The sequence below is a fragment of the Helianthus annuus genome, chromosome 16 (genome assembly GCF_002127325.2).
Source record: "Helianthus annuus cultivar XRQ/B chromosome 16, HanXRQr2.0-SUNRISE, whole genome shotgun sequence".
NCBI classification, from domain to species: domain Eukaryota; kingdom Viridiplantae; phylum Streptophyta; class Magnoliopsida; order Asterales; family Asteraceae; genus Helianthus; species Helianthus annuus.
In genome coordinates, this window is record NC_035448.2 from 73,809,832 (window position 1) to 73,835,080 (window position 25,249).

The following is a 25,249-nucleotide window of genomic DNA, read 5'->3' on the forward strand; positions in this document are numbered from 1 at the left end:
AAAAGTACATGCACTCGTAACCGCTTCTTCCTCGGCCGCGTCTTCGTCGGGTGAAAAAAATTTTCGGTGAATTTCGGTGAAAGAGTCTTCCGACGGGGAACCCATTTTTTTTAATAAGGTGAGACTAGCTTTTTTAAAAATATATAGAGAATGAGAGTGGGAATGTATTGAGTTGTAAAAAAAATGGAAGAGTAGGAGTTTATATATAGTGTGAAAACTTAAAACAATTGATTTTTTTTTATTAAATATGACCGTTGTTAAACGGTCAAAAATCAAAATCATCAACACATGGCGCCGTGATAATATTCACGCCGTTGTTTTTTTTTTTGGGCATAGCGCCCACCGTTTTGGTGTGCAAGGCGCCATACCGGCGCTATGAGGGGCTAAAACGCCCCACTACGCATTACCTTAGAAGTTGAGGGATTAACCCAATGGTGGTGGAAGAGAGATTAACCTTTCTCATGAAAGCGTCCAGTCACCACCACCGCCGCCAATGGTGGTGGAAGAGAGATTAACCCTGCTGTGTTTACTTAGAAGTTGAGGGATTAACCCATTGGTGGTGGAAGAGAGATTAACCTTTCTCATGAAAGCGTCCAGCCACCGCCGCCGCCGCTAATGGTGGTGGAAGAGAGATTAACCCAATGTGGCCTGGTGAGTTTCCTGTCAATTTTGCTCAATGTAGTTTCATTTGTTTTTATGACTTTGATTACATATTCGTTACAGAGCACCTCTGTTCTTCTAACTTGGTATCTTAGTTTTCTGATAATTAGCCCAATGTGGCTTGTGAGTTTCCTATTGCTCTAGTGCGTTATTGGATTAATATATGGACGGTGGACCCATGGATATACATTATCATCCTTTATCTTAATTAGGCTTTTTATTATATTGAAGCATAGGGTAATCAGTTTGGTTCTTTTTTTTCAAGAAAACAATGCAATTATGTGTTTAGTTAAACAGGTAACATTGGTTTTCTAATGTTGATTACAGAATTTGATGACATGATGCAAACCGTGTTCCTTGATTTCCAAGAGCTTAGGTCAAACATGCTTTAGTTTGGTTCTTGGCCCTCGCTTGCCACATACATGGTAAATCCTTTCTCATGTTGGTACTCAAATAAGTATTCCTATGATTAGTATATGATAGATATCAGCATGTTGTAGGATCACTTTAGTTATTACCTATCAATAGTAGAAATATATAATTTGAGGGATGGATGATACAAGAGAGAAGTCATTTTCTATGTAAGTTAATGAGGCTACTATCAAGCATGAACTCAAACAACATGCTGCGGTGACAAAAACGTTTTTGGTTACCTGTTATGTTTAGCAATGCACTCTCCACAATTTAAGCAAAAGGGTGGTCTTTTGAAATGATATAATAACTTCAGTTGTTGATTATTAATTGAATTGTTAAGTGTCTTCAAAGGAAAAATAATTAGCTCTACTATTTTTCACTGGATGCTTAGAGTTAACTTTGTTCTTTATACATATTATAAACCAGAGTTTTACGACTATTTGAACTTAACATAAGTAGTAGTGAGCATTGATTTGGATAAAAAGTAGTTAAGGGTTTTGACCTATTTGCTAGCGGCCCGACTTAGTTTGTATTTTATCTCTAGTGGTAAAAGTGTAAGAAAAAAACAAAGAGGGCATGTGGGCCGAACGGGTCAAAAGTCATCCAAAGTGTATATTTATAGATTTCCTAAATACTTTGCTCCAAAAGTAAATTATAAAGGTAAAAAGTTGTAATTTTTTTTATCCGTCCTGCTGATTTGCCATGCTTAGGCTATATTGACACTAATTATACAACCCTAGATAATCAGATAATTAATTAAATGAAAATCCAAACATCTCTAAATTGGTCTTTAGGCTAATTCTTTTGTATTTGATTTTATTGTAATCTTCCAGGTACATGCAGTCTGTTACATGATGAGGATGGGCACCAAACATTTCTGCAAGCATGTTGACGTGCATCTATCCTTGCACCATGTGTTCCAAAGGATCTGTTTTTTACTTCGTCTTCTTATGTCGCGGAAACTGTGAAGCACTGAAGCACGCCCGCTTCTCGTATGCGGGAAGTTTTTGTCAACTTCCTTACATCAAAGATCCAAGATGGTCGTGGTATTGGGTCAGATTTTGTTAACTGCACGTTGCATCTCTTAACATGTCAGTTTCAAAGTTGTGTGTTACTGGTAACAGGACACATATTAGACGAGTGTCGACCATGTTACTACAAAGGATGCGTAACAAATCAGATTGTATAGAGCATCGCTGCTGGTAAGATTTTGTTAATTGCATATTGCATTTTTTATTATGTCAGCGTCGTAGTTATAAGTTGTACGTAACAGGACAGGTATGTAAGGTACATGTAATGGGTCATATTGCAAATGTACATGTACAGAGTTCCCGTCGCATGGCACGGGTCAATTTCTAAACGGTTAGCTGCTAATTTAATATAATAATGTTTCATGTTTTTTGGGTTTATCTAAGATGTTTTAGTTTTTTTAGTGATGAATAAGTCAGTGCGTCCCGCCGCGAAGCGCGGGTCTAACCCCTAGTTATATATATCAAATGCCATCAGGTGTTTGCGCCAGTCATATTTTCTATTTTGAGACTATCATCACAAAACTTTTTGGTTTTAAAGTTTACCCACATAAGCTTTGTTCTCTTACTTTTAGACCTAAAAGAGAGGGACTGGGAGAAGCATGCGGCAGGCCGCCACACCCAACGGTGGCGTACCATGCGTCGGGCTTAGCTACGGTTCTCGCTTCTAGGTTTTGGCGACCTCATCTGTCGGTCACTACCACCGTTATACAGCAGCACACAGTCACTCACCCGCTTATGCCACCGATAACCATCGCCAGGCCCCGAATCCAGTTCCGGCGATAAACGAAATCGAAAGCGGCAACTGAGTTATTCCCTTTCTTCCCTTAATTGCCGGAGGTTTCGACTTCGTCCCTCACATCGGTTACCTGCAAAACCCTAGCCTTGCTCAACACCATCTATAGCCCTAATCGATCACTAGGGCGTCTGAATCGTCCTCAATCGAAGATCCAGTAAAAATCCAGTAAAAAATAACAACACCAGGTACTTTTTCTTCTATCGTTCTATGTTAGTCTTCCCGAACGGATGGAGATGATGATAGGGCTTGGTTTACCTGCCCTTTTTTTATTTTGAAATTGAAATCCCTGTGCTTTGTTACCATTTGCAGGAAGAACAATGTTTCGAACTCAAAAACCCGGTATCAATTTCCCATTATTATATTTTGAAAGTCGCATTCATTATCTTGATTCAAACATTTAGATATCTGCCATCAATTGTTTATCTAAGATTAAGTTTTTGTTTGTGTTTGTCCAATATGTGCTGCAAATTTGGCCAAAAGAGGAAGTTAATCACAAATAAAACTTATGTTGGTATGTTGATATTTCCTATATGTGGTTTGTGTTAGGAATTTTTTTTTTTTTTATGAAAATTTGTGATCTATTCATGAATCATTCGATTTAGTTTTGGGCTTTTAATACATCAATTTATTGGAATAAAACCCAGTTACGTCGGTGACGTCACCGTGTGTCAGGTTATTCGCAATGAGTCAGATTTGGTTACAGTCATGGTGCCGGAGTCACCAGCGTGATCGGCGGTGATGGATCGTGGTGGTGACGATTGTTTGGATTGGTCGCCGTCTAACATCGTGGTGGAGGTGAGTTCCTTTGAAGATTTGGAGACAGAGGGCCAAGGTGATACGTGTAAATAGGCTTTGTGGAATAGGTTTTCTAATGGAGTCGCGGATGCGGTTAGTCCGGTTATGGGTGCAGCTTGGCTTGCGCTCAGTGAGTCGACTAAACCGACGCTTAAGCTGTCTTCTTCGGAGTCATTAAAAGCGCTTTCTGATACTAGCTCAATAATTTTATCACAAGTTAGTTCTTCGGCTAACCAAAGACGTGAAGTTAAAAAAGATTGCAGTTTTGCATCTGGGTATGCTAAAAAGACTAATGAAATCAGCAAAATCTAATCCTAAGAGACTTAAACCTGGATTCCTAGACCTGACCAAAGGATCGCCAGATGATCCAATATCAAACAAAAGAGTTAAGACAAATTGTTCCAAACAGTGCCAAGGTAAAATATGTTTGGATAGCTTTTTATATATTATATTTAGAGGGCCAAATTATTTTATCCAACTCTTGAGATACCCTGTAGAAAGTATGCTTTTCTTATGGTTTTTTTTTTTTTTTTTTTTTTTGCTGTAAACAATGCAGCATTGATGCTTTGCCGGAACGCATCATCAAGCACATGCTTTTCTTTGTTGACATGCATGGGTTGTGTAGCCATACGGGTCAGATCGTTGCTTGGGTTTTTGGTCAGCTTGCATGTGACCTTTCCCGGGTCAGCTCTTGGATTTTGGTTCAGCTTATAGGTAACATTTTCTTCGTAACAGGTCAATCTGCATATGGTTGTGTCAAATTGTTCTTACGTATGATTTCTTTAGCAAATAGTAAATGATGAAACAAAGAAGACAAACCTCATGAGTCTTTATTTCAAGGCACTACAAAAAAAAATCTATTGAAATTGATTCGAAACTTGCTGTAATGTTGATTGCTAATTGTAGTGAATTATATTTCAAATATATATATATATATATATATATATATATAGAGAGAGAGAGAGAGAGAGAGAGAGCGGTTAACCTACATTATTAGTAATCGTACATTACATACGTGATAATCCTGACCGTAGGATCAAGGGATTAAAAGCGTGATTAAATAATTGTTTAAATGTCTGTCTAAAACGTAATTATGTGAACCAAAGGTTATAATGGTCAATTTCCTATACCTAAATACCCGGCTAAATCTCAGTATCTAATCAAAAAACCATATTTGATAATCAAAAATTTCGGTGACTTTCAAACGATTCCGACCGACGGAGAAAGACGATTAACAACGGTGAACAACCAACGACCATCGATTTCACTTGAGAATGACGAATACGGCATTAAGAGGTATCGATTAAATCATCTTCTGAACCCCGTTTATTTTGTTAGCCAGTCCCAACTTTGTAGTTGAACTAATCGGCGGTTACATTATATGTTGAAGAAGCTAAAAGAGAAAGACGGAGCAAGAAAAGAAATGATCCGGTGAAGCCGGTGCACATTAGCGGCATAACTACAGGTTTGATGTTGATTGAAGTTTTTTAAGCCAAAATTAGGGTTGGTTATCTAGCGTTATTTGATAAGAACAAGCGTAATTTTTTGTTGATTCATTGATATGTAGTAGCGGGATTAGCAGGCTTAACATTAGATGATGATGATTCTTTTGAATGAACTAGCGGAATTAGGTTACATTGTGAAATTGGGAATTTTACCACTTGATATTGGGGCATCTGATCTAATTGTGAAATTGAATCGTTTGAGCTAACAAACGACATTAACTACAGGTTTGATGTTGATTGAAGTTTTTTAAGCCAAAATTAGGGTTGCTTAACTAGCGTTATTTGATAAGAACAAGCGTAATTTTTTGTTGATTCATTGATATGTAGAAGCGGGATTAGCAGGCTTAACATTAGATGATGATGATTCTTTTGAATGAACCAGCGGAATTAGGTTACATTGTGAAATTGGGAATTTTACCACTTGATATTGGGGCGTCTGATCTAATTGTGAAATTGAATCGTTTGAGCTAACAAACGACATTAGCATGATTGATATGTAATATTGAATTAGGTTACATTGTGAATTGGGAAATTTACAAGTTTTAAATATGAAACTTATAATATTGGGGCTTCTGCGGTAATTGTGAAATTGGTGATTTAGAGGTAACAAGCGGCATTAGCATGCCAGCTATTACATATGTTGAATATTTGATATGGCCTAGCGGTTCTAGCTTAAAAATTGTGAAATTGGAGATTTTGAGATAACAAGCGGCATTAGCATGATTGTTTGCTTGATTTAAATTTTGTATTGAAATATGATGTAGGGGTTGCTGAAGATGATGATGATTTTGAGCCCCCGATTCAGTCGATAATGACAAAGCAACCTCAGAAATTAAAGGTTAATAAAAAGCATACAAAATTAAGTCTACAAGATGATGATGATGACTTTGAAGTACCTATTAGAGACTTGATAGTCAAAAGGGGTGAAAACACAAGAAAAAGGCCAAATACTACAACTAACCAAGATGGTGATGACTTTGAGCCAGTAAAAAAGAAACAATCGAAAAACGAAAAGCAGATGGATCCTATCGAGGGGAAACGGAAGATTACCGATGCAGAACCTATTAGGACAGAACCAAGACCGTACTATGATTATCATCATGATGTAATAAGCCTACGGTGCAGTCCTTCAGGTTTTATGGATACAGTTAAGCACTTTACTGAAGCGCAGGTGGCGGATGTGAAGAGCATTGGATTTGGTGAGGTCCTTAATATAAAGCTTTATCATATAAGCACACGTTTAGGGTATTGGCTCGTACGAAACTATGACGAGCAATACAGCACACTAAACATAGGAAATCACAAGATAGAAATCACCCGAGATTCAGTACATGACGTGTTTGGTATTCCAAAGGGTAATGTTATTGTACGAGAAAAAAATAAGCCTAGGAAAGGAGCAATAGTGGAGAAAAATACGGCTACTCAAGGCGCAGAAACAACCATAGATGAGTTCAAAAACCAGTGGCCAGACACAAACAAAATTACTCATACTTTACTTGCAAGAACTATGTCAAAGCAAACCACTGGCGGACGATTATTCAAGCTAAATTTCCTAGCCTACTGGAACACTTTGTTTGTAGAGATAACAAAGTCAACAACTGTTAAACAAAGTTTTCTACTTGCAATTGACAAAGAGGAAGACATTCCAAATCTGGATTGGTGCTCCTTCGTTTTAGAATCGCTGAAACGAACAAGACAAGGTTGGAAAAAGTTAGACTCACAATACAATGGCCCGGTTGCATTCCTAACGGTATGTTATGTACACATCTTTAAAGGTTATGCTAAATACGATATTAATATTAATAATTTGGTTTTTTTCAAAAAAACAATATGCAGCTTCTATACAGCCATTATTTCAACGAAAGACACAAAATTTTCGATGAAGCTGTCAAAATGCCTGTCATACAGTATGTAACCTCTGGTATGATCGACGACGTGGAAGAATATTTATACAACAACGGGCCGCTAAATGTTGAAGATTGTGATGAAGTGGAGAAAGACGAAGGAGCAAATGATAATCGCCAGGATCAACAACATGTTACTGCCTCACGCATCAACGGCAATGATCATCAAAATCAAGAGTCTACGGCCGCACCATTCAAAATCGTAAAACAGAACACTTCGACGCTGTACACTGACCTTTTCGCTGACAACATCCCGATACACGAGGCAGCTGCGGTACAAGAAAACCTCACCGAATTCAATACATTAGATCAACGTATGGAAGATACGGATGAGTACATAATACCACCAGTGGATACGACACATGTCTACAACAGAAGAAACCTGGCTGGAAACCTGGATGGGGAAGATCCGATTGACGAAGGTGACATACCATCAAATACGGATTGGTTTGATGGGTGGAATCCGAATGAACATATTTCAGCTTTGAATTTAGATGAAATGGACATAGGGACACAAACGCAAAAAGAGATTGACTACTGCAGCACTCCGGTTCAACTAACCGGGGTGATCTATGATCATGCTGCGTGGGAAGCCTCGAAAAAAAGTAAAAAGGTAAACTGGATTTTTTGTTTTTGTTACTGTCAATAACACATGCTATAATACTTGTTTATGATGTTAGAAAATAATTACTGTACATGTAATAACGCATATTGGACAACAAATTAATAACGCATGGTTGGGGACTTCAGAATTTGACAGTTGGGGTTTCAAAAAATGAACGTATGCTGCTGCTGGTTTGGGCTGACATAAGTCTGGACTAAGGAAAAAATATATATGACTGTCAAATAGGAGGCCCATTAGCATAAATCTTGATGCCATAAAAAGTGCAATGGGCTTCTAATTTTATTTACTACCCACAAGTTTGAGCTGTTGGTCCAATTTTTTAGTAGTAACACATATCCTGATAATCACGCATGATATTAAAAAAATGAAACTTGGCTTCTTAGACTGGTAATCACGATTGAACTTTTTGAATGTCCAATTCCGCAGGTGTTGTTGAAAACAATGGACAATAATATAAAGAAATACATTTCTCTGGTTTCGGATATGAATAATCTCGTTAAGGGGGTAAAGGAGAAGTTTTTCTGGGATGTTGAAATTATGGAAAGGTGTAAAAAATGGAATGATGCGGTTAAAAATACAGTTTCGATACCTGATGACGTAAGCTCTGCTGGTGATGAGGTGGTTCAAAACAAAGTTGGACAGGGTGGCGAAACAAATCAAGAGTTAGAGGGCGATGGAGACGCAAGGTTGGAACATGAAAACACAGGGAAAGATAAAGGTATATAATAATTTCTCTTATTTGTTAATATTTACAGGAAATTATGATTAATAAAAACCAAAACGTTTGGGATTTTCTAGGATGTGATGATGTTCATAATACCCCATTTGATGATGGTGGTATTTCGGACTCATGCCTGGCTGCCTTACAAACCATCGAACCAGGCGTATACAGACAGGCTACAGAAGGTAACAAAAATACGTTCATTACTAAAAAAAGGTACATTTTTGTAGCTTGTGATTACAAAAAAATTAACCAAATCAAACATAAAAACAGTGGCACAAGCAGATGTGGTAAACAACATGGACCAACATGTAAATTTGGCAGAGTGCAGTCAGCAACAAGCACATAAACAGAATACAATAACCGACGCCTATGATAAAGAAAAGCCTCCGACAACATCAGCTGATGAACCTGATGAAGTGACCGAAGCAGAAATGCAGTCGGTTGAGACACTTTTAAAATTGGCTCCAATCCTACAAACATCAAGTGCAAGTAATCAAAAGACTCCTGTGTCAGCGAACACAAATAAAACGGATGACGAGAGGCATACACACCTAGTGAGAACGCGTATCAACATGATCAGGGAAAAGAACGAAAAGCGGATGGCAGAACTAGGTGACGCATACAGATCACCTTACTGCAACAGGGTAACCGACTTATATGAGCCACTTTTGGGACGTGACCAAACAATCATCTGTTATCTCTTAGCTCCGGTGGGAGATATTGGGTAAGATTTTTAACCCTAATAATTAGTTTAAAATTTTCATCTTTTTTTAAACTTTTCTTTGTTGGTATTAAAAAACAGGACATTGATATACAAGTCTGACAGTGGAGTCGAAACGCTAAAAATCATATTTGAAACCTTCCACCCATCGCAATACATATCATATGGTGGAATGGACGCATTTGTAGATGTTTTAAACTTTGAAGAGAAAAAAAGGGACAAAAAATCTTCACCCTACAGGCTGTTCTTGCCAACTACAATATTGGTAAGTTTTTCAACAATAATCACGCAAGGTTGAAAATTTAATATGTTAATCACGCATGGTTGCATTTTTATATATTACACACCCGTCTATTAATGTTTAATAATGAATACATGTTTAATGTTACCCAACCATTCTATATTATAATCACTCTTGTTAACGCTTAAATGGAGCGATGGATTTTAATGAGAAAAATCACGAAAATTCTTGCAGCAAGACGAAATGTTTGAGCCAAAAATCACAGATAGTGATCGATTGAAAGTATTCGGACCAAGCGTAGACGATATATTGTGTAAGTATCAGGTGAAGAAAGTTGACAAACTTGATCTCATCTTCATTCCAGTACTACTTTCTGATCATATGCTTTAACATGAAAAATGGAGATATCGAGTTAATAGATAACTCTAGGTATGCCGAATCGTTTACCAAACGCTACCGTGGACGCCCCGAAAAGCTGGTAATTCTAAGTAGCTTTTTATTATTATGATGAATAGGTACTAATATGATTTTTTATCATGCTTATAGCGGAGAGTTCTAATACTATACCTAAAAGGCAAAATTGGACAAAAAGAGTGGATAACAAAGTTGGAAAAGGCAAAAATAATTCGAAAGGAAATGGATTGGAGAACTCTTCAAAACGGTTGTGACTGTGGTGTCTTCACTATGAGACATATGGAGACATACAAGGGCAAATCTCCATGGAATGCAGGGTTTAAAACGGAAGACCAAAAGAAGATGCAAGATTCACAACTACGGTTTTTGCGGTACAGGTATCTTAGTAAGATTGTATTGTCCGACTACAATCTTATAAGGAAAGAGGTATACGACAAAGCTACGGACTTTATGAAGAATTCGATACCCGCAGATGCTTTGCACGATCTAGATAGCAAAATAAGTAACAGATTGGATCAGTTCTTCAACCTCAAAAAGGGGAAACAAAATGAAAAGTCGTAGGACTACTATCTTGCTGTCTTTTGTTCCAAACATCTTTGACATGTTGGATTTTTTATTTTTATTTATAATTCTAATAATTTCTGGTTATAAACATAAACTAGTCGGACATTTTCATTATTCAAACACACAACTTTCATACAAAATATAAAACACTTAGATAGACATGATTTCACACCCCATATGATTGACGATACATAATAACCATCAGAAATAAGTCTCTAAAAACTGGATCTTCAACTCCATAGAGCATCCTAAGACGGTAATGGCGTCCGCAAGTTGTTTTAACTGTTTCTCATCCCGCTTGCCAAGATCAACCATAAACATCATAGCCACCTCTTTGACACTTGAATCTGACATACCAGACAACAAATTCAGTATCTCTTCTCTCCTTTTCATGTTCTCTCTAACCCTATGAATGTTAGTTTCCAGCAAGTCTTTACAAGACTTGTCTTCAGCTATTTGATCCTCGATTCTCTTTTTTAGATAAGCACGCATACCAGATGACGAAGACGAACCACTCGATGAATTACAAGAATCTGCCATATTTTAAAATAAAAATTGAACGGATAAAAATTGAACGGTTTTCCAACGATATATAAAAGGGAATTGCAGAGCAAGAGGACAATATAAAATTATTGACCATGACAGCTGTTTTTTCTTTTCTTTTTTTTTTTTTGTAGTTTTCTTGGCCCATTACAAGTACATATGTTATGTAACAAAAAATCACGCATGATACAAATTAGATTGCTTTTATGTAAAATCACGCAAGATACGTTTTTTTTAATATAAAAGGAATCTAACTTGTATCTTGCGTGATTTTATACCGCATGTCCAATTTATACCGCAAGTTAGATTCCTTTTATATTAAAAAAAACGCTTGAAGTTAGGAAATCACGCATGTCCAATTTATACCGCAGGAATTAAAAAAAATAACGCATGCCCAAGTTTTATCCCGCATGAAGTGATAATTAGACAAACATTATCAGTATACAACTTGATATATAAAATACTTATCACTCCAAATAATGAAACCCTATAACTAGATAGACTACTGTTAAGTCGATATGACTTGTAATGATGTAAAATATTAAATTTAACTTACCAAAATATCTCTCAACTACCAAAATTAATTACGCAGTAACACACATATATGATTCACTCACCCCCCATTAGGCATATACTCAAAAAAAATATATATCAAACTCTCTTCAAAAACAACAATGTCGACAGATCCCGCGAACGAAGCAATCAAGGAGCTCTTGAATACCCGCAGGTTAACGGAACTTGCTTCTAATGTTAACTCTTGTAACAGTATTCTGGATATGCAGGGAAGGCTATTAGAACAACAAAAAAAAACCAGGAAGTGTGGGGAATGCTGCTGGAAGAACCAAAGTCTTTGTTGAGGGAGAAAGGAATACAACTGATGAAGGATCAAGCATCTGCAGATAACTTGGTATACTCATATCTGAAAGATGCAGTGGAGACCGTTGAAGAGAAGATGGAGACGTCCGAGAAGGAGGTTGGGAAGATAATGTCACCGAAGTAGGTGGTATGGCTGATTAATACACTATTTTGTTGATTTTCGGGATGACCTAATGTGTTGTTGGTATTTTGAACAATGGTAGTTTTAAGTCTAGTTTTATGTGTATTGAACTTATATGTGGGGGTATATTTTGGCAAATCATCCACCCATAGCTAGTTATGATGATGAGAATCAGTGTTATGTCACTTGATGTCTCATACTTTTTTGAATGTTGCTTTAGCAATATTGATATGAAAAAAGTGCATGTTAATTATTATCACGCATGAGTTTTTATTTTATTACGCTAGTTATGGAGATGAGAATCAGTGTTTGGTCACTTGAAGTCTCCATTTCAAATAGTCCTGTGTATGGTTATGATTAATCACAAAAAGGGGTAAAAAAATCAATTGAGATATTTAATCACGCATATCATGTAAAAAAAAACATGTGAATGTCATAGATTACATAAAGTTCAGTCATAACAAAATCATTAAATATGGAATGTTTATGTTGTTCAAACACTACTCGTCTTCGCATTCAAAATCACTATCTTCTGCTTCGTCGGACTCCTCAAACTCCTCTTCGTCACCAGTTTCAACCTCCTCGTCCTCTTCATCAACTAAATTAGGATCCTTCTCTAACTGAATTGCTCTTCTTTTCCTCCCCTCCTTATTGGCAACCTTATCAGCAGCAGTAGCTTCACCCTTCAACACCTTGCAAGTTCGAATGTCATGACCTTTGATATTGCAGTGACTGCATGTCCGACCTCTCTTGCCTTTTAGACTAATAATTTTCTCTTTTTTTGATTTAATGCGCTTATGTGAACCACGTCCTTTGTTTCTAATACCAGTTGGCACACGGACTGTAGGTGGATCGTCAGTGTTTGGTTTCTCGTAACCAATTAACCTTGAATATCTATCAAACTTAGGGTCGATGGGCTTGGTTATGCGAAGTTCATCAACCATTTCTTTCATCTCTCTCATCCGATCCCTGACTATAAGTAGATGATCGAAATCTTTGATCAGGTTACCAATAAGATACTCTCCAGTCTGCATAATCTCATACGCAACCTCTTTGGCCTTTTTATGCGCATCATCACCGTCAACAGTAATATCAAATGTATTATTAAGATCATTCGGTACCACATCTTTAGTCCATCTTCTCATTACATACTTGTTGGGAATTTCCTTCACTTTGAACATCTTGAACACGAAATATATATGCTTGCACAACAATCCATATTGTTCAAACCTGCGACAAGTGCATAATGCAATTACATCCTCCCCCTTCTTGAAACATTCCTACACAAAAAAAATAATAAAAATAAAATAAAAAGGAAACATGGTTTGGCAATAAACGCATATTAGCTGGTGTATATACTATTACCTCTAATAAACCGTCGCCGTGAGCTTTCCAATCCTTCATACTTATCTTCAAAAAAGGTTCCTCAATTTTAGTCTCCATCGGAAGGCACTCGGACAGTGTTCCTTGTAACTCTGCCTGTTGATCAGCAAAAATTGACCTGGTGTAAATTTTCATGGCATCATCCTCTAGAGTAGATTCAGAAAAGTTATCGGGGACTGTATTTCTAGATATATGGTCATTCTTCCGATGGTTGAATCTTTGAATGTCCATTGCACCATCAAAATGGTTAAAGAACTCAACAAGGGTAAGTTGAGAATTCGCCACTTGACAGAAAAAATGGTTTTCGCTCTCTGATCTAGAAGTGGTCCGCATAAGCCCAGACATAGGCTCATGACGATAGAACGCTGGGATCCACGAAGATCTCATGCCAAACATATCATCAATCCACTTATTCTCAGTTAGACCGAAATCAATCATTATCAGCTTCCAGTCTCTCTCAAACGTTTCTGGCGTAATCGAATCTGTCCATACAATGTCACACATACGTCTCTTAAAGTCTTCGTTATTGCACAGCTGATGTCCGACCTATTAAACCAAAGAATTGGAACTTATTGAACAAGGGTAATGAAAAAAATGAATAATGAACATAATAACGCATGATGAAAATAATAATGCATGATGAATACTTTTAGTCTGGGCAAATAAACATATGAAGCCAATACAACTATTAATCCAGTTCTAAACATAATCACGCATACTCTATTTGAACCTAACCTTATCAGCAAGTTTCTTCATTATGTGCCACATACATAATCTATGCCTACTCTTATCGAACACTGCTTCGATGGCTTGTTTCATCGCGGGATCCTGATCAGTGACAACCACATTCGACTGCTTACCAAATGAGTTCAAAAATGACTGTAAAAGCCACTTGTATGATTCAATGCTTTCGGATGCTAACAACCCGGCTCCAAGTGTCACATTTCGACGATGATTATCAATACCAGTAAAAGGTACAAAAACCATTTTATACCTTCAAAATGTGAATTCAAAAAATGAATAAAAAAACAAGATGATTATAAAAAAAATAACAGTAATAAGCTTGAAGTGATGACTAACTTGTTGGTTTTAAATGTAGCATCAAACGATATGACATCTCCAAACTCAGCATAATTACGTTTGCACAAGCCATCGGCCCAAAACAGGCCGGTTAATCGTTTGTTTTCATCAACCAAATGAAAGAATGAATAATCAACCATAAACTGCTTTTTATCGGTCAACCTATTGATAACCATATCTGCATCATACTGTCCGATGTAGCTATGTATCCTAGCTCTAAAATTCTTGCAATCGTCTTTAGTTGCGCCTACATTTTCAAACCCTCCGTATCTTTTTCTCATTATATTAAAGGCTTTCACTGGCCCAAGATTCAATGTACCAAGCTCCCATATCATCTCTTCTTGTGTCTCAGACAGATGTCTATAAGCTGGTAATAAGTGCATATCTTTGGGGCACACGAATGAATGATTATGAGATTGAACAAACTTATCAACCTTAAACAACACCCCATCCGTCGAACAAAGCTTAATTTGTGCTTTACAGCCGGTTCGAATAGTCGGTCTGTTCCTACGTTTATATGGCTTAGACAACTTCGAATAATTCTCATCAAATACCTGTGGTTTATGCCCCTCTTTTGAACACACAAAATATTTAGACTTGATAATACCACCAACATGATGTTCACCTCCTTTTCGAGCGGAGAACCCTGCCTTCTTGGCATATGTCTGATAAAAAACATATGCTTGTTCTATGGAAGAGAACTCCATTCCAATAACAGGAACACATGATGAAGCTACCTCTGGGATATACAATCTTTCATCTAAATTTAAAAAATGACAACAAGAAAATATTATAAACATACATAGAAATAAAATAAAATCATGAAAATTGAAACAAAAAAAAAATTACGCATCAACTATAAATAACGCATGTAATATAATAACGCTTCAGAATCTAATACCGCATAAACAAAAAACAACCAGTAAATTAAACTTCTCTTGAATTCAAACAAACACTTGTGATTAAAAATACATTTAAGAAAACTAATAATTGTGAAAATGATGGAGATAAAACACAACACATTTAATAAAGCCATTTACTTTACAACTTACTAGTCTGATCGTCTAAGGTAACGTTGTTGTCTGATGTCGGATTCCGATATTGCTCTGCATCATCATGTCCGGTATCGACCTCAGCATCTTCAAATTCGACATCATCTATGTTTCGAGCATTACTACTCTGTGGATCCATTACAAAGAAAAAACTGATGAAACCCTACTCGCCCACCAATAACCGCTAATTTTATAATTTGAAAATGGAAATTAATTGAAACTGATACTGATCGTAATTACCGGGATGCTGGAGATAACGAACTCGCGTAATTTCCTTGTTTTTAGTAAATGTCTGAATTACCCCTGTGACAAGAATGAAAAATACTAATCTGCCCTTAATGATTAAACCTTAATTGCGAGATGATCAAACAGATCTGACGGTCAGCATATTAGCGTACGTGAAGTACGATTACCCCTTTTGTACATTATACTTTATATATATATATAGAGTGGGGATCCTACGGAAAGTGTGTTTTTCCTAAAAAGTGTAAAAAGTCATAAAACACAATAATTTCAGGCATAAAACACACCTAAAACTCACAAATAATAGAATGAATATTACTAAAACACCATATTCAAACTCTAATAGTCCATAAAAACTTCAAACACACCATCGTAGAACTATGAGTATAAAACACACAATGCTAAACAACATAAAACACAATAATATTTGTCATTCCACAATCAGAGCCTTAACATCTAAAACACAACACAAAACCCACATACATGATGTTTTAGTAATCTTCATCATATTATTTGTGGGTTTTTGGTGTGTTTTATGGTTGACATTATGGTGTTTTATGACTTTTTACACTTTTTAGGAAATTTGGACTTTCTGGCCAACTCCTATCCTATATATATATATATATATATATATATATATATATATATATATATATATTGACTATAGGTGGACAATGGGTCGGACAACATAATAAAAGCCAAATAGCCTTTGGTTTATTTGTTGTCCTTAAGCTATTAAGTGTTCGGCTAGCAACCTCCCGTAGAAACTTCTGCTATAAACATGTTATTTACACACTACAGGTATTGTGCCAATGCAACCTCCATGGCTCCCACTCCGAGCACCCTAACAAATAATATTTAAATATTCTATAGTTATTATTTTTTTCACATACACATATTAAAGTTTGTGTAAAATCATTTTTTTCTCATAGCAATGATTCTTAGGTTTTCTATGATAATTGATAAATAGTCCTTGCGAGCACAAAGAAACTAAATCTATTAAAAGTTTAGATAAATGAAAAACAAAACTTCAAAAAATCAAGGTTCAAAAAGCAAGCAGATGTGAGCATTGGTTCGGTTGTGTCAAATGTGACATAAATATATCTAGTAGAATTCTAGTTGACAAATGTAGGTTGTTGAAAAGCTAAAATGGGAGTATTTATTTATAAGTTCATCTTTCAAAACCAAATCATGCTCTTGTGTTAGTTTTAACTGTTTAAACAAAAAGCAGGCAACTGTTTTATATTGTAATTTCTGGACATAAAATAATAGTCTGTCCAATAATTTTGAAAGTTATCAATTGAACTACTCATGGTAGACATGATTTATTCTAAAAAAAAATATGAGTTGTTGGGTTGCTTTGGGTATTTTTTGTGTTTAAAGTAGGTTGATTTGGGTCAATTTAAGTTATATAACTAATTAAGATTTCATGAAACCTATGAACTGATAAAGATCTAAATCGACAAATACCACCAACCACCATTCTATGCACTCTCCAGACATGAACGCTGCTGCGACCTACCCCTCTCACTGCTGCCACAACCTACCTTAACCCAAATCTAGTTCGACTAAACGAACCACGAGATGCTGAGGTGATTTTTTTTCCGGAAATACTTTGGTTAAATGAAGGAAAACTATGTAATGTATTCCCAAACATGTTAAGCCTACCAGATGAAAAAGACTGGCGCCTACTTAACCTGCTCATTATGCGCTAGTATTTTATTTATTTTAGCGTTCATTATGTTCAACATTAGGCAAAACAGCAATACCAAAAGAATATATTCCTAATTATGAAAACTACACACACCTTTTTTTTCCATAATGCGAGCGATGCACATGCCTCACAGCAATCCCAACGTTTGGCGCAATCGGAGCTTTAATTGAATGCTCAGACATCAACCACGACACGACATAAATTTTGGTGAAGATGACAATCAATTTTACTCTGAGTTGCTAGTTTCAACACTTCCCTCTGTCAACAGCCGGAAACACCTCACGCGTTGTCCTACAATAATTTAAAAAAATAACAATAATCTAAGCATCAAGAAGTTTAAAAATATATCTGGTCAAACAAAACTACCCAAAAAAATAACTCCCAATTGCTTGTTGAATTCAAGATTGTAGGTTTGTTACATTAAGATGGCTACAAAATCCATCCATTATGAACCTTTTGGCTTTTATAAATGAAAGCATGGACCAGGAATGAACCTCAAAAGATATTATACACCACTATGTGATGATTCCAATTAAACCACACCAACAAAAGCAACCAATTGTAACATTAGATATTCTTTTTTTGTATCAAGAGTTACCGTATCCAAACCGTTTGACACGTTAAGATCATCCACTACATTTGGTTCCCAACTTCATTCAGAACTATATGTGACTACTTATATATCAAAAAGTAAGTATAAGAAGGAATAAAGACACTTGTAAATGACCAAATGAAGCCGGATATAAAACAACCAAATTAGATTAGATACATATATTTTTGGGATGATGAAAAGACGTTTCCTTCGCCCACATGCTTTTTAATTTATAGCCTTTTTTGTCTTTTTTCACTTCTCATCTCTTTTCCCTTTTTCACTTTAGCATACACATGAACATAGTTGCAAAAATATTACCTACAAAGCTGAATATTGCAACTACAAAATAGATACAAACAGTGTAGAAATTTAACCAGAAAAAACTGAACTATTTAAACCATAAAAATGCAGTTTTCTGACCCATAGACGTGCAGAAATTTTACCCCTAAAAGTGAAGTTTTTTTACCCACAAATTGTAGATTTTTATACAAACGCTGCAGGTTTTTAATCCCTAAAAGTGCAGAAGTTTGAAACACACACTTTAATTTTTTAACCCTAAAAGTTAATTTTTTGACCCATAAGTGTAACATTTTGAAACTATCGTTGCAGTTTTTTAACCCATAATAGTTCACTTTTTTGACGCATAAAAGTGTCGTTTTATGACCCAAAAAGTGCATAAATTTGAAACAAACACTGCTTTAAACCCCAGAAAATGATGTTTTTGACAAAAAAACGTTGCATAATTTCGACACATTTAAATGTGATTTTATAAAGAAGATTAAGTGGATTTCTTTAACTTACCATGACATGAATAAATTTGTATCTTGTCAAGTGCTTTTGCACGAAGACCTGAAGATTTCTTCAACCATGCCGCAAGTGGGTAACTGATCAACACCTTTTGTTCACTTTTGACTTGTAACTTTGTCATAACATATCCCAATGGAAACATGATTCAGATTTTTAACCCAAAGTTTGTTAACAAAAACTTTTTTTTGTTCACTTGGCACTCTCTAGTCTAATGCATATGTTTAAATTCACATGAAATTTGGATATGTTTGCCGAATTCATAATCCCAAAAATATGCACACCCAAATGAAACAAATTTATTCAATACACGTCGTTCGTGAGTGTAAGTGATGAAAGTAGACTGTGGTAATTAAGATAAGACATGTAAAACAATATTACCTCCTCTGGTGGTCTACTCAAGGAAGGTGACACATGCATTGTTGCAACAAACGGATGATATGCCTTTGAGAATCCCCAATGATCCTTAGAAAGAGAAAGTTTTGGATCCTAAGGGAGAGCCAGATGCACATATAGGATATCAATCAGATTAAGCCCTGCATTGGATAACTTTAAGTGATGCTGCCCCTAAATAGTAATACTATCTTATCAAAAAAGAAAAGAAAATCATGTATGTACAGTATATGTTATGTAGATGTACTGAGGCCAGAACAGCTGGTTGAAATGAGAGAGGTTGCTTGTTTAACCAATCCATGGATACAAAGCTTGTCTAGCTGATCAGATGATGAGGCAAACGCCTTCGCAATTCGAATCAAACAAACCGAAGCACACTCCAAAACCTTAAAATATAGTAAAATAAAAAGAAAATCAGTTAACCAGTCTTCAACAGATAAAATTTAAACTTGAGAGTACCCACTTTGGCATCATGGTGCTAAAGAAGATTAGTCAATAAGGGAACGTCATTCATTACAAAATTAGTTGCATCATATGGAAGTTTTTACACATGTTCGCTGCAGTAGATAATGCCACATGCTGCGACACATAACAAAAAGTCAATATCTCAATATTTACTTAAAAATACATCCCTTCTTCCGTACATCTAACATAATGAGCATCAATGTGTAATGTATACCTGGACTCTTGTTGAAAAGAATCGATATAAGAAATCACGGTCATTAGTACCATAAGCACATGCACAAAGAAATCCACAAAAACGTGCTTAGTGAATCTTCCATTTAATCGAAAGCATCCAACATAACTGCGTCAACAGCTCAACCTACTTTCCCTCTTCTCAATTTGCACACAATCCTGACCAAATTTTCTTCAACCGCCCACTCTGATGAGACGACAGCTCTGCCATTGCGAACGAAGGAAGCATATCATCCAACCATAAATTTTATCACTTCAACATTATAAAAACACAACATTTAAATCCAATGAAATATAATCTAAGAATTGTAAATATATACAGTATCTAAACATACATTATGAATAGATTAAGATTTGAAAATGAATTGGGTATCCAGAAGGTCTCAATCATGTGAAAAAAAACATCTTTATTAACAAAAAATTAAATATAAAAGACACATTAAATGGCATATATAGAAAACCAAAAAATGGTTTCAGAATCATCATTTGGCTGCAAAATGATTGGCAAATTACCAAAGCATCTTCAATATTGATATCTTTTCAAGTAATTCACTTTAAGTAAATTGACAAAATTCATAAACAATCGGTGTATAAAAGAACACAAATATCCAACTATTTGGCCAGTTCCCTTTTTACCATACACGACACATTTGAGATATTTGTTAAAACTTCTAAAACATAACCCAAACGAACCAACGTACTATAGATATAAAATAACTGAAAGGATAAGTAAATGAAGGAAATCCGTTTTTGTGGTTTGAAATATAAATTGAAAGCCTATTGCTCTAATACTTCTGCTTGCTGGAGTTTCGTATCACCCTCTTTGTCGATTTTCCCACCACCCCTAATTCTACCCCTGGTTTTCCAAATAAAGTCAAAAGTCAATCTTCACACCGTCATCTTGTCCCCGAAATTAATTTATTACAACAAAGATCAAAATACACATATTTAACTTTTAAATTTAAAAAAAAAATACCTTTTAGAAGCACCCGATTCAAAATCTTTAGGAATAGCCATCCTTGAAATCTTTCCATCATCATCATCATACTCAGTAAATCCCACCAATAGCAAAGCAAAGGTAGGGTCTGAGGAGGGTAAGATGTAGACAACCTTACCTCTACCCCGTAGGAATAGAGAGGCTGCTTCCAGTGAGACCCCTGGCTCGATCGTAGTTTTGCATCAAGCCTTGGACATAAGGCACATAACACTCAGCAATCGGGACAAAGACCGATTAGTTCATGTACCCTTTTATCTTTCAGCTATCAACGCCACCAATGTTGCATGATTAACCGTCCTCATCTTTTAACGTTATTTTCACGAAATTAGTAAAATAACGTTAAATTAGTGCACTTTCACTTTTGCTCCTTAAGGCTACTCTTAACCTGTGCAACAGACCAAAAATAAAGATTCTAAATAATAACACCGGAGTGTATAACTCAGAGACTTGTGGAATTATGATATGCAAGAGCTTTCAGAAAAGGGTAGCCTAGTGTGTAAGCACAGCAATGAACCGCGGCGAACCCCCAGACGACCATCGTCAAAACCGTCATCGGTACCAACTCCCCTTACAAATATAGGTCGTAGTTGAGATCGCCCACTCTTTTGTGATGACCTATCATTGCTACATAATAAAATTTCAATCGTCGATTCATGTTGTAAATTTCAATCAGATATGAAATCTTAATAAGAACGAAATAGTACCTAGGAGTGTAAGCACCCTTTTCCTTTGCTAAATCAAGTCTCACAGCACGGTCGAGTAAACATAATAAATTTTCAATCGTCGATTCATGTTGTAACTTTTAATCAGATATGAAATCTTAATAAGAAAGAATCAGTACCCAGGAGTGTAAGCACCCTTTTCCTTTGCTAAATCAAATCTCACAGCACGGTCGCGTAATAATTCATTTTTGAGTTCAAGGGCCTGCAAATAGAAATATGCCGAATTTAACTAAAATAATAAAGAAAAGGATTAAAATAAACCTTTTGAGTTGCGCATAACCTACAAATCGACCATCTCTCAAGGAAAGTCGGAGCTCAACAACTTCACCCGCATCTTTGAAAAAATTAAGTCCACAAGGTAATTAATTGGTAGCCAAAAACAGTCAAACGGCGGTGAAGTTGCAAAATTTATATATAAGCTGTACATACATATCAATTTCTCCCACAGAGTAACTTAGATTGCCGACAAACAAAGCTTTGGATCATATTGCTGGAGTTTGAGGCTGCCATATGTAACATTTATTAGTGAAACAACCATACACATTAAAATTAATCAAAACAAATATGAACACAAAACACCAACCGCTTTTGTTGCTGATGGAACATAAACGGTTATCTTTATGGTTTTAGGTTCATCCTCCTCTTCAGAACCATCATCTTCTCCGCCTGAGCCCTCGGAGTCCTCGCATCATCACTGCTCCCCTCTTCTGCTTTAGAGTCTAGCTCTACAACATTCTTCGGTAGGATAACATTTATTGTAACAAAAGTAATTATGTTTATAATTAAAACCTTAAACCGTATATAAAAGCTCATGCACTTCATCCGAACTGGCACCGTCGTCTGAATCAGCTTCATTTTCAGCTGCAACATCACCATTCTTGAGCTCCTACAATAATACAACAAAATCAATCTCACATCAGGTAGTCCTTTTAAGTTAAGTTGTATACTTGAGAAGAAGCTTTTTAAGTTAGTGGAAACCCGTGCGTTGCGGCGGAGTCGATAATTTACATCATTATACTCGTCTATTAGTTTATAAATTGTTCCGCTTTATGTTAATTAGGTTATGAATGACAATCACAACATCGATAATTTACATCATTATACCCGTCTATTAGTTTATAAATTGGTGTTGATGTTGTCAGTATAAACAAAAGATGTCACACTGCTAAAGATGAAATGTGACCGAGGACCTAAAGTTGAAATGATTTTGGTCATTGCAGGAAAGAAAATCTGCAAATACGTAAAGAAAATCACGATTTTTCTAAAAAAACAGATTGCTAACAAACAAACACATATATCGAGATTTTTCTAAATAAAAACATATTGCTAACAGATAAATACATATATCAAGTGAGATTAAATGCGGTGGATTCGGGTCGTGTTCGCAGATTGGCGGGTTCAACCCTATCCGAACCCGAAAATTTACACGAACCCAAACTCGACCCGAACCCGAAAATCGTATCATACATATGAACCCGAACACAAACCGAGATTTCGTGGGTTGATCCGAACACGACCCATTCAACCTAGTGGGTGGTCATCTGTAGTAAAATAAACAAAAAATTACATCATAAATCCAAGAGTAAATAGCCATAATCGTCTATTACGCGTTTTTTACTCTAGTTACGCGTATCCGGGCTGGGACACGTGCGTAACCCAGCCTGGTAAGCACTGAAGCAGCACTCGACACGAAACCGGCTTTACACGAGTAACCAGTGCCAGATACATGTGTTTAATGCCTGTTACGCGCATTTTGGCGTCGTTTCATGCGTTTAGGTGTCGGTTATGCGCAGTGTTGGTTACGTGTTATTAAATGCAGGTTAGGTGTACCGGGGGGTAAACTGACTACTAAACAATATCTACCTACAATTTTACTATTATACCCTTTTAACACAAACATCTTAACCTTATGTAAACACACTTTAAAATCCAAGAAAAACGCCCCGGGGGCCGCGACTCGGCCGTTGTTTTGCATTTTCGGGCAAAAAAACGCCCTGTTTTGCTACGACTACGCTTGGTCTTAAAAGCTTTGCCTTTAGCGAATGGGTCACAACCACCACCCCTTTGGTTTATGATATGGCTTTATTTAGAAAATAATAATGTATATACAACTTTTGAGTTAAAAAGTAATAATAACAGAGGTAAATGTAATTAAAAAACATTAATAGTAAACTACCCCTTCCACTCTCTTGGTCCGTCCCATACTCCTCTCTCTATGTATTTAGAATTTTAAAGAACAATATAATTTTAAAAAACAATTACCTAAGATTTGGTAGAATCACCAGAGATATCTCGATAAGTCTTTACTAAATCTCCCACTACTCAAATCTTGCTAAATCACCAGATATCACTCCAAGATGAACATAGTACTATAAAAAGAATTCAACTTACAATTCAGCAATGTGACAATAAATAAATAAAATATTCAAGACATCAAAAGGAATACCAAAAGCATATGAACAACATCAGCTGCTCATTATTTAAGTTAGCCTGTATAAAAAATAGTTAGCCTTCCTTTAATCATATTACCCCCTTATAGCTGTATAAAAATGAAGACACAAAGTATCAGCTACATGTTAAGTTAGCCTTCATTTTGTTTTTAACTGTGGTTACACAAACTGCAGGACGGGTCAGTTTCAGTGAACCCGTTTAGGTTAAAAACTAAAAGAGGGGTAAATGAAGACACAAAGCATCAGCATCAGCTACATTTTACCTGTAGAAAAATGAAGACACAAAGCATCAGCTGCATCACAGTTGCTCATTATTTAAGTTAGCCTTCCTTTCAGCCGCTATAACTCATCAACTGAGTCACTGCAACATTGTAATCCAAGATTACTGAAGATTCAAGCAAAGTGATAATCTTTATTAAAATGTCCTTCAAATCTCGGTTAATAGTGTAATTAAAAAACCCAAATCGAAAAACAACTAACAGAGTAAGAGGGAGTACAAAGAAGAAAATCTAAAAGTTTACCAGCTAAAAGAAACCTCACGATAAAACCCAATTGTGAAGGAAATTGGTGCTCATTTGGAAAAAAAAGAATGCAATCTGCATTCTGTAAGGAGCCCCGACTACATGCCTAAAAACCCAATTTTCGAATCTCAAATGTAGAAGATGAAAGAGATTTAGCATTCAAACCCTCGTCATCATGCTTCAAAACTCCTACAATGTTAATCACATATACACATCAACATTATTCATACAAAAAAAAAACGCTCTAAACCCTAATCCTAACACTGATTCAATTCAGATCGATACGTCATTAATGGCAAAAAAAGAGGAATCATAACCTAAATGGTTTGTTGGTCCTTGTGATGATTGAGACAAAGAGAGCAGATAGGGCGATTCATACAATCCAAGCATTGGTATCAAGTATGGCGACCATTTCATATCTTCTTAGGCCTGATTTCATGGGCAATGTTGGCTATGTGGTTGTCAATCGCTATTTGGAAAATTATGAGCCTTCTTACTTACAGGATAAAATCAAATAAAAGGATTGAAGAGATCGATTGAAGAAATGCAATGTGCGGCGTTATAGTTTTTAGGGTTTGAGCGGGGTTTGTAAAACGGATTGTTCAATCACGGCTTTAGAAAAGAAGCGGAAGAAGTTTTCCCTCCTAAACAAACAAAAGAAGGCCTAA

The 25,249-nt window shown here is 36.0% G+C and overlaps 2 protein-coding genes across 15 annotated transcripts; one reads left to right on the plus strand and one right to left on the minus strand.

Moving 5' to 3' along the window:
* The first annotated feature begins 2,592 nt into the window (after nucleotides 1-2,592).
* Nucleotides 2,593-10,488, plus strand: LOC110918340. 8 transcript variants are annotated; one of them, XR_004884430.1, is made up of 14 exons: nucleotides 2,593-3,086; nucleotides 3,211-3,240; nucleotides 3,382-3,412; nucleotides 3,574-4,112; nucleotides 4,253-4,992; nucleotides 5,090-5,161; nucleotides 5,966-6,951; nucleotides 7,038-7,718; nucleotides 8,157-8,448; nucleotides 8,529-8,636; nucleotides 8,725-9,178; nucleotides 9,257-9,440; nucleotides 9,651-9,894; nucleotides 9,963-10,488. XR_004884430.1 is itself a non-coding variant. In XM_022162688.2 (14 exons), exons 5-14 carry the CDS (start codon nucleotides 4,971-4,973, stop codon nucleotides 10,082-10,084), a joined length of 3,000 nt encoding a protein of 999 aa, XP_022018380.1. In that variant the 5' UTR covers nucleotides 2,593-3,086; nucleotides 3,211-3,240; nucleotides 3,382-3,412; nucleotides 3,574-4,112; nucleotides 4,253-4,970; the 3' UTR covers nucleotides 10,085-10,488. The 8 variants fall into 8 exon arrangements, 6 of the variants coding, with proteins under 6 accessions (XP_022018380.1, XP_022018376.1, XP_022018374.1 ...); XM_022162688.2 differs by having other exon boundaries at nucleotides 9,651-9,729; XR_004884429.1 differs by lacking the exon at nucleotides 5,090-5,161 and having other exon boundaries at nucleotides 4,253-4,410.
* Nucleotides 10,489-12,365: 1,877 nt separating this feature from the next.
* Nucleotides 12,366-25,249, minus strand: LOC110917505 (protein FAR1-RELATED SEQUENCE 5-like). Of its 7 annotated transcripts, XM_035985847.1 has the most exons (20): nucleotides 24,899-25,248; nucleotides 24,582-24,770; nucleotides 24,324-24,421; nucleotides 23,873-23,979; nucleotides 22,194-23,151; nucleotides 22,040-22,113; nucleotides 21,872-21,944; nucleotides 21,730-21,812; nucleotides 19,875-20,095; nucleotides 19,659-19,774; nucleotides 19,421-19,581; nucleotides 19,184-19,338; nucleotides 18,800-18,917; nucleotides 17,500-17,697; nucleotides 15,690-15,752; nucleotides 15,450-15,576; nucleotides 14,398-15,157; nucleotides 14,053-14,311; nucleotides 13,300-13,863; nucleotides 12,366-13,214 (listed from the first exon to the last, which is right to left on the minus strand). In XM_035985847.1, the coding sequence occupies exons 17-20, from the start codon at nucleotides 15,102-15,104 to the stop codon at nucleotides 12,435-12,437; spliced, it is 2,310 nt and encodes a 769-aa protein (XP_035841740.1). In that variant the 5' UTR covers nucleotides 15,105-15,157; nucleotides 15,450-15,576; nucleotides 15,690-15,752; nucleotides 17,500-17,697; nucleotides 18,800-18,917; nucleotides 19,184-19,338; nucleotides 19,421-19,581; nucleotides 19,659-19,774; nucleotides 19,875-20,095; nucleotides 21,730-21,812; nucleotides 21,872-21,944; nucleotides 22,040-22,113; nucleotides 22,194-23,151; nucleotides 23,873-23,979; nucleotides 24,324-24,421; nucleotides 24,582-24,770; nucleotides 24,899-25,248; the 3' UTR covers nucleotides 12,366-12,434. The 7 variants fall into 7 exon arrangements, 6 of the variants coding, with proteins under 6 accessions (XP_035841740.1, XP_035841741.1, XP_035841739.1 ...); XM_035985848.1 differs by lacking the exon at nucleotides 18,800-18,917 and having other exon boundaries at nucleotides 21,895-21,944; nucleotides 24,899-25,247; XM_035985846.1 differs by lacking the exon at nucleotides 18,800-18,917 and having other exon boundaries at nucleotides 24,324-24,445; nucleotides 24,899-25,246.

Bases quoted from the DNA above. Each gene is read 5' to 3' on its own strand.
- LOC110917505 (XM_035985845.1), bottom strand. From the start codon at position 15,104: ATGGAGTTCTCTTCCATAGAACAAGCATATGTTTTTTATCAGACATAT. The intron at 13,864-14,052 runs GTTAGGTTCAAA...TTGGTTTAATAG, and splicing joins TGAAGAAACTTGCTGATAAG to GTCGGACATCAGCTGTGCAA. The intron at 13,215-13,299 runs GTAATAGTATAT...TTTTTTGTGTAG, and splicing joins ACGGCGACGGTTTATTAGAG to GAATGTTTCAAGAAGGGGGA.
- LOC110918340 (XM_022162684.2), top strand. From the start codon at position 4,287: ATGCTTTTCTTTGTTGACATGCATGGGTTGTGTAGCCATACGGGTCAG. The intron at 9,179-9,256 runs GTAAGATTTTTA...ATTAAAAAACAG, and splicing joins GCTCCGGTGGGAGATATTGG to GACATTGATATACAAGTCTG. The intron at 9,730-9,962 runs GTAAGTATCAGG...TCATGCTTATAG, and splicing joins AAGCGTAGACGATATATTGT to CGGAGAGTTCTAATACTATA.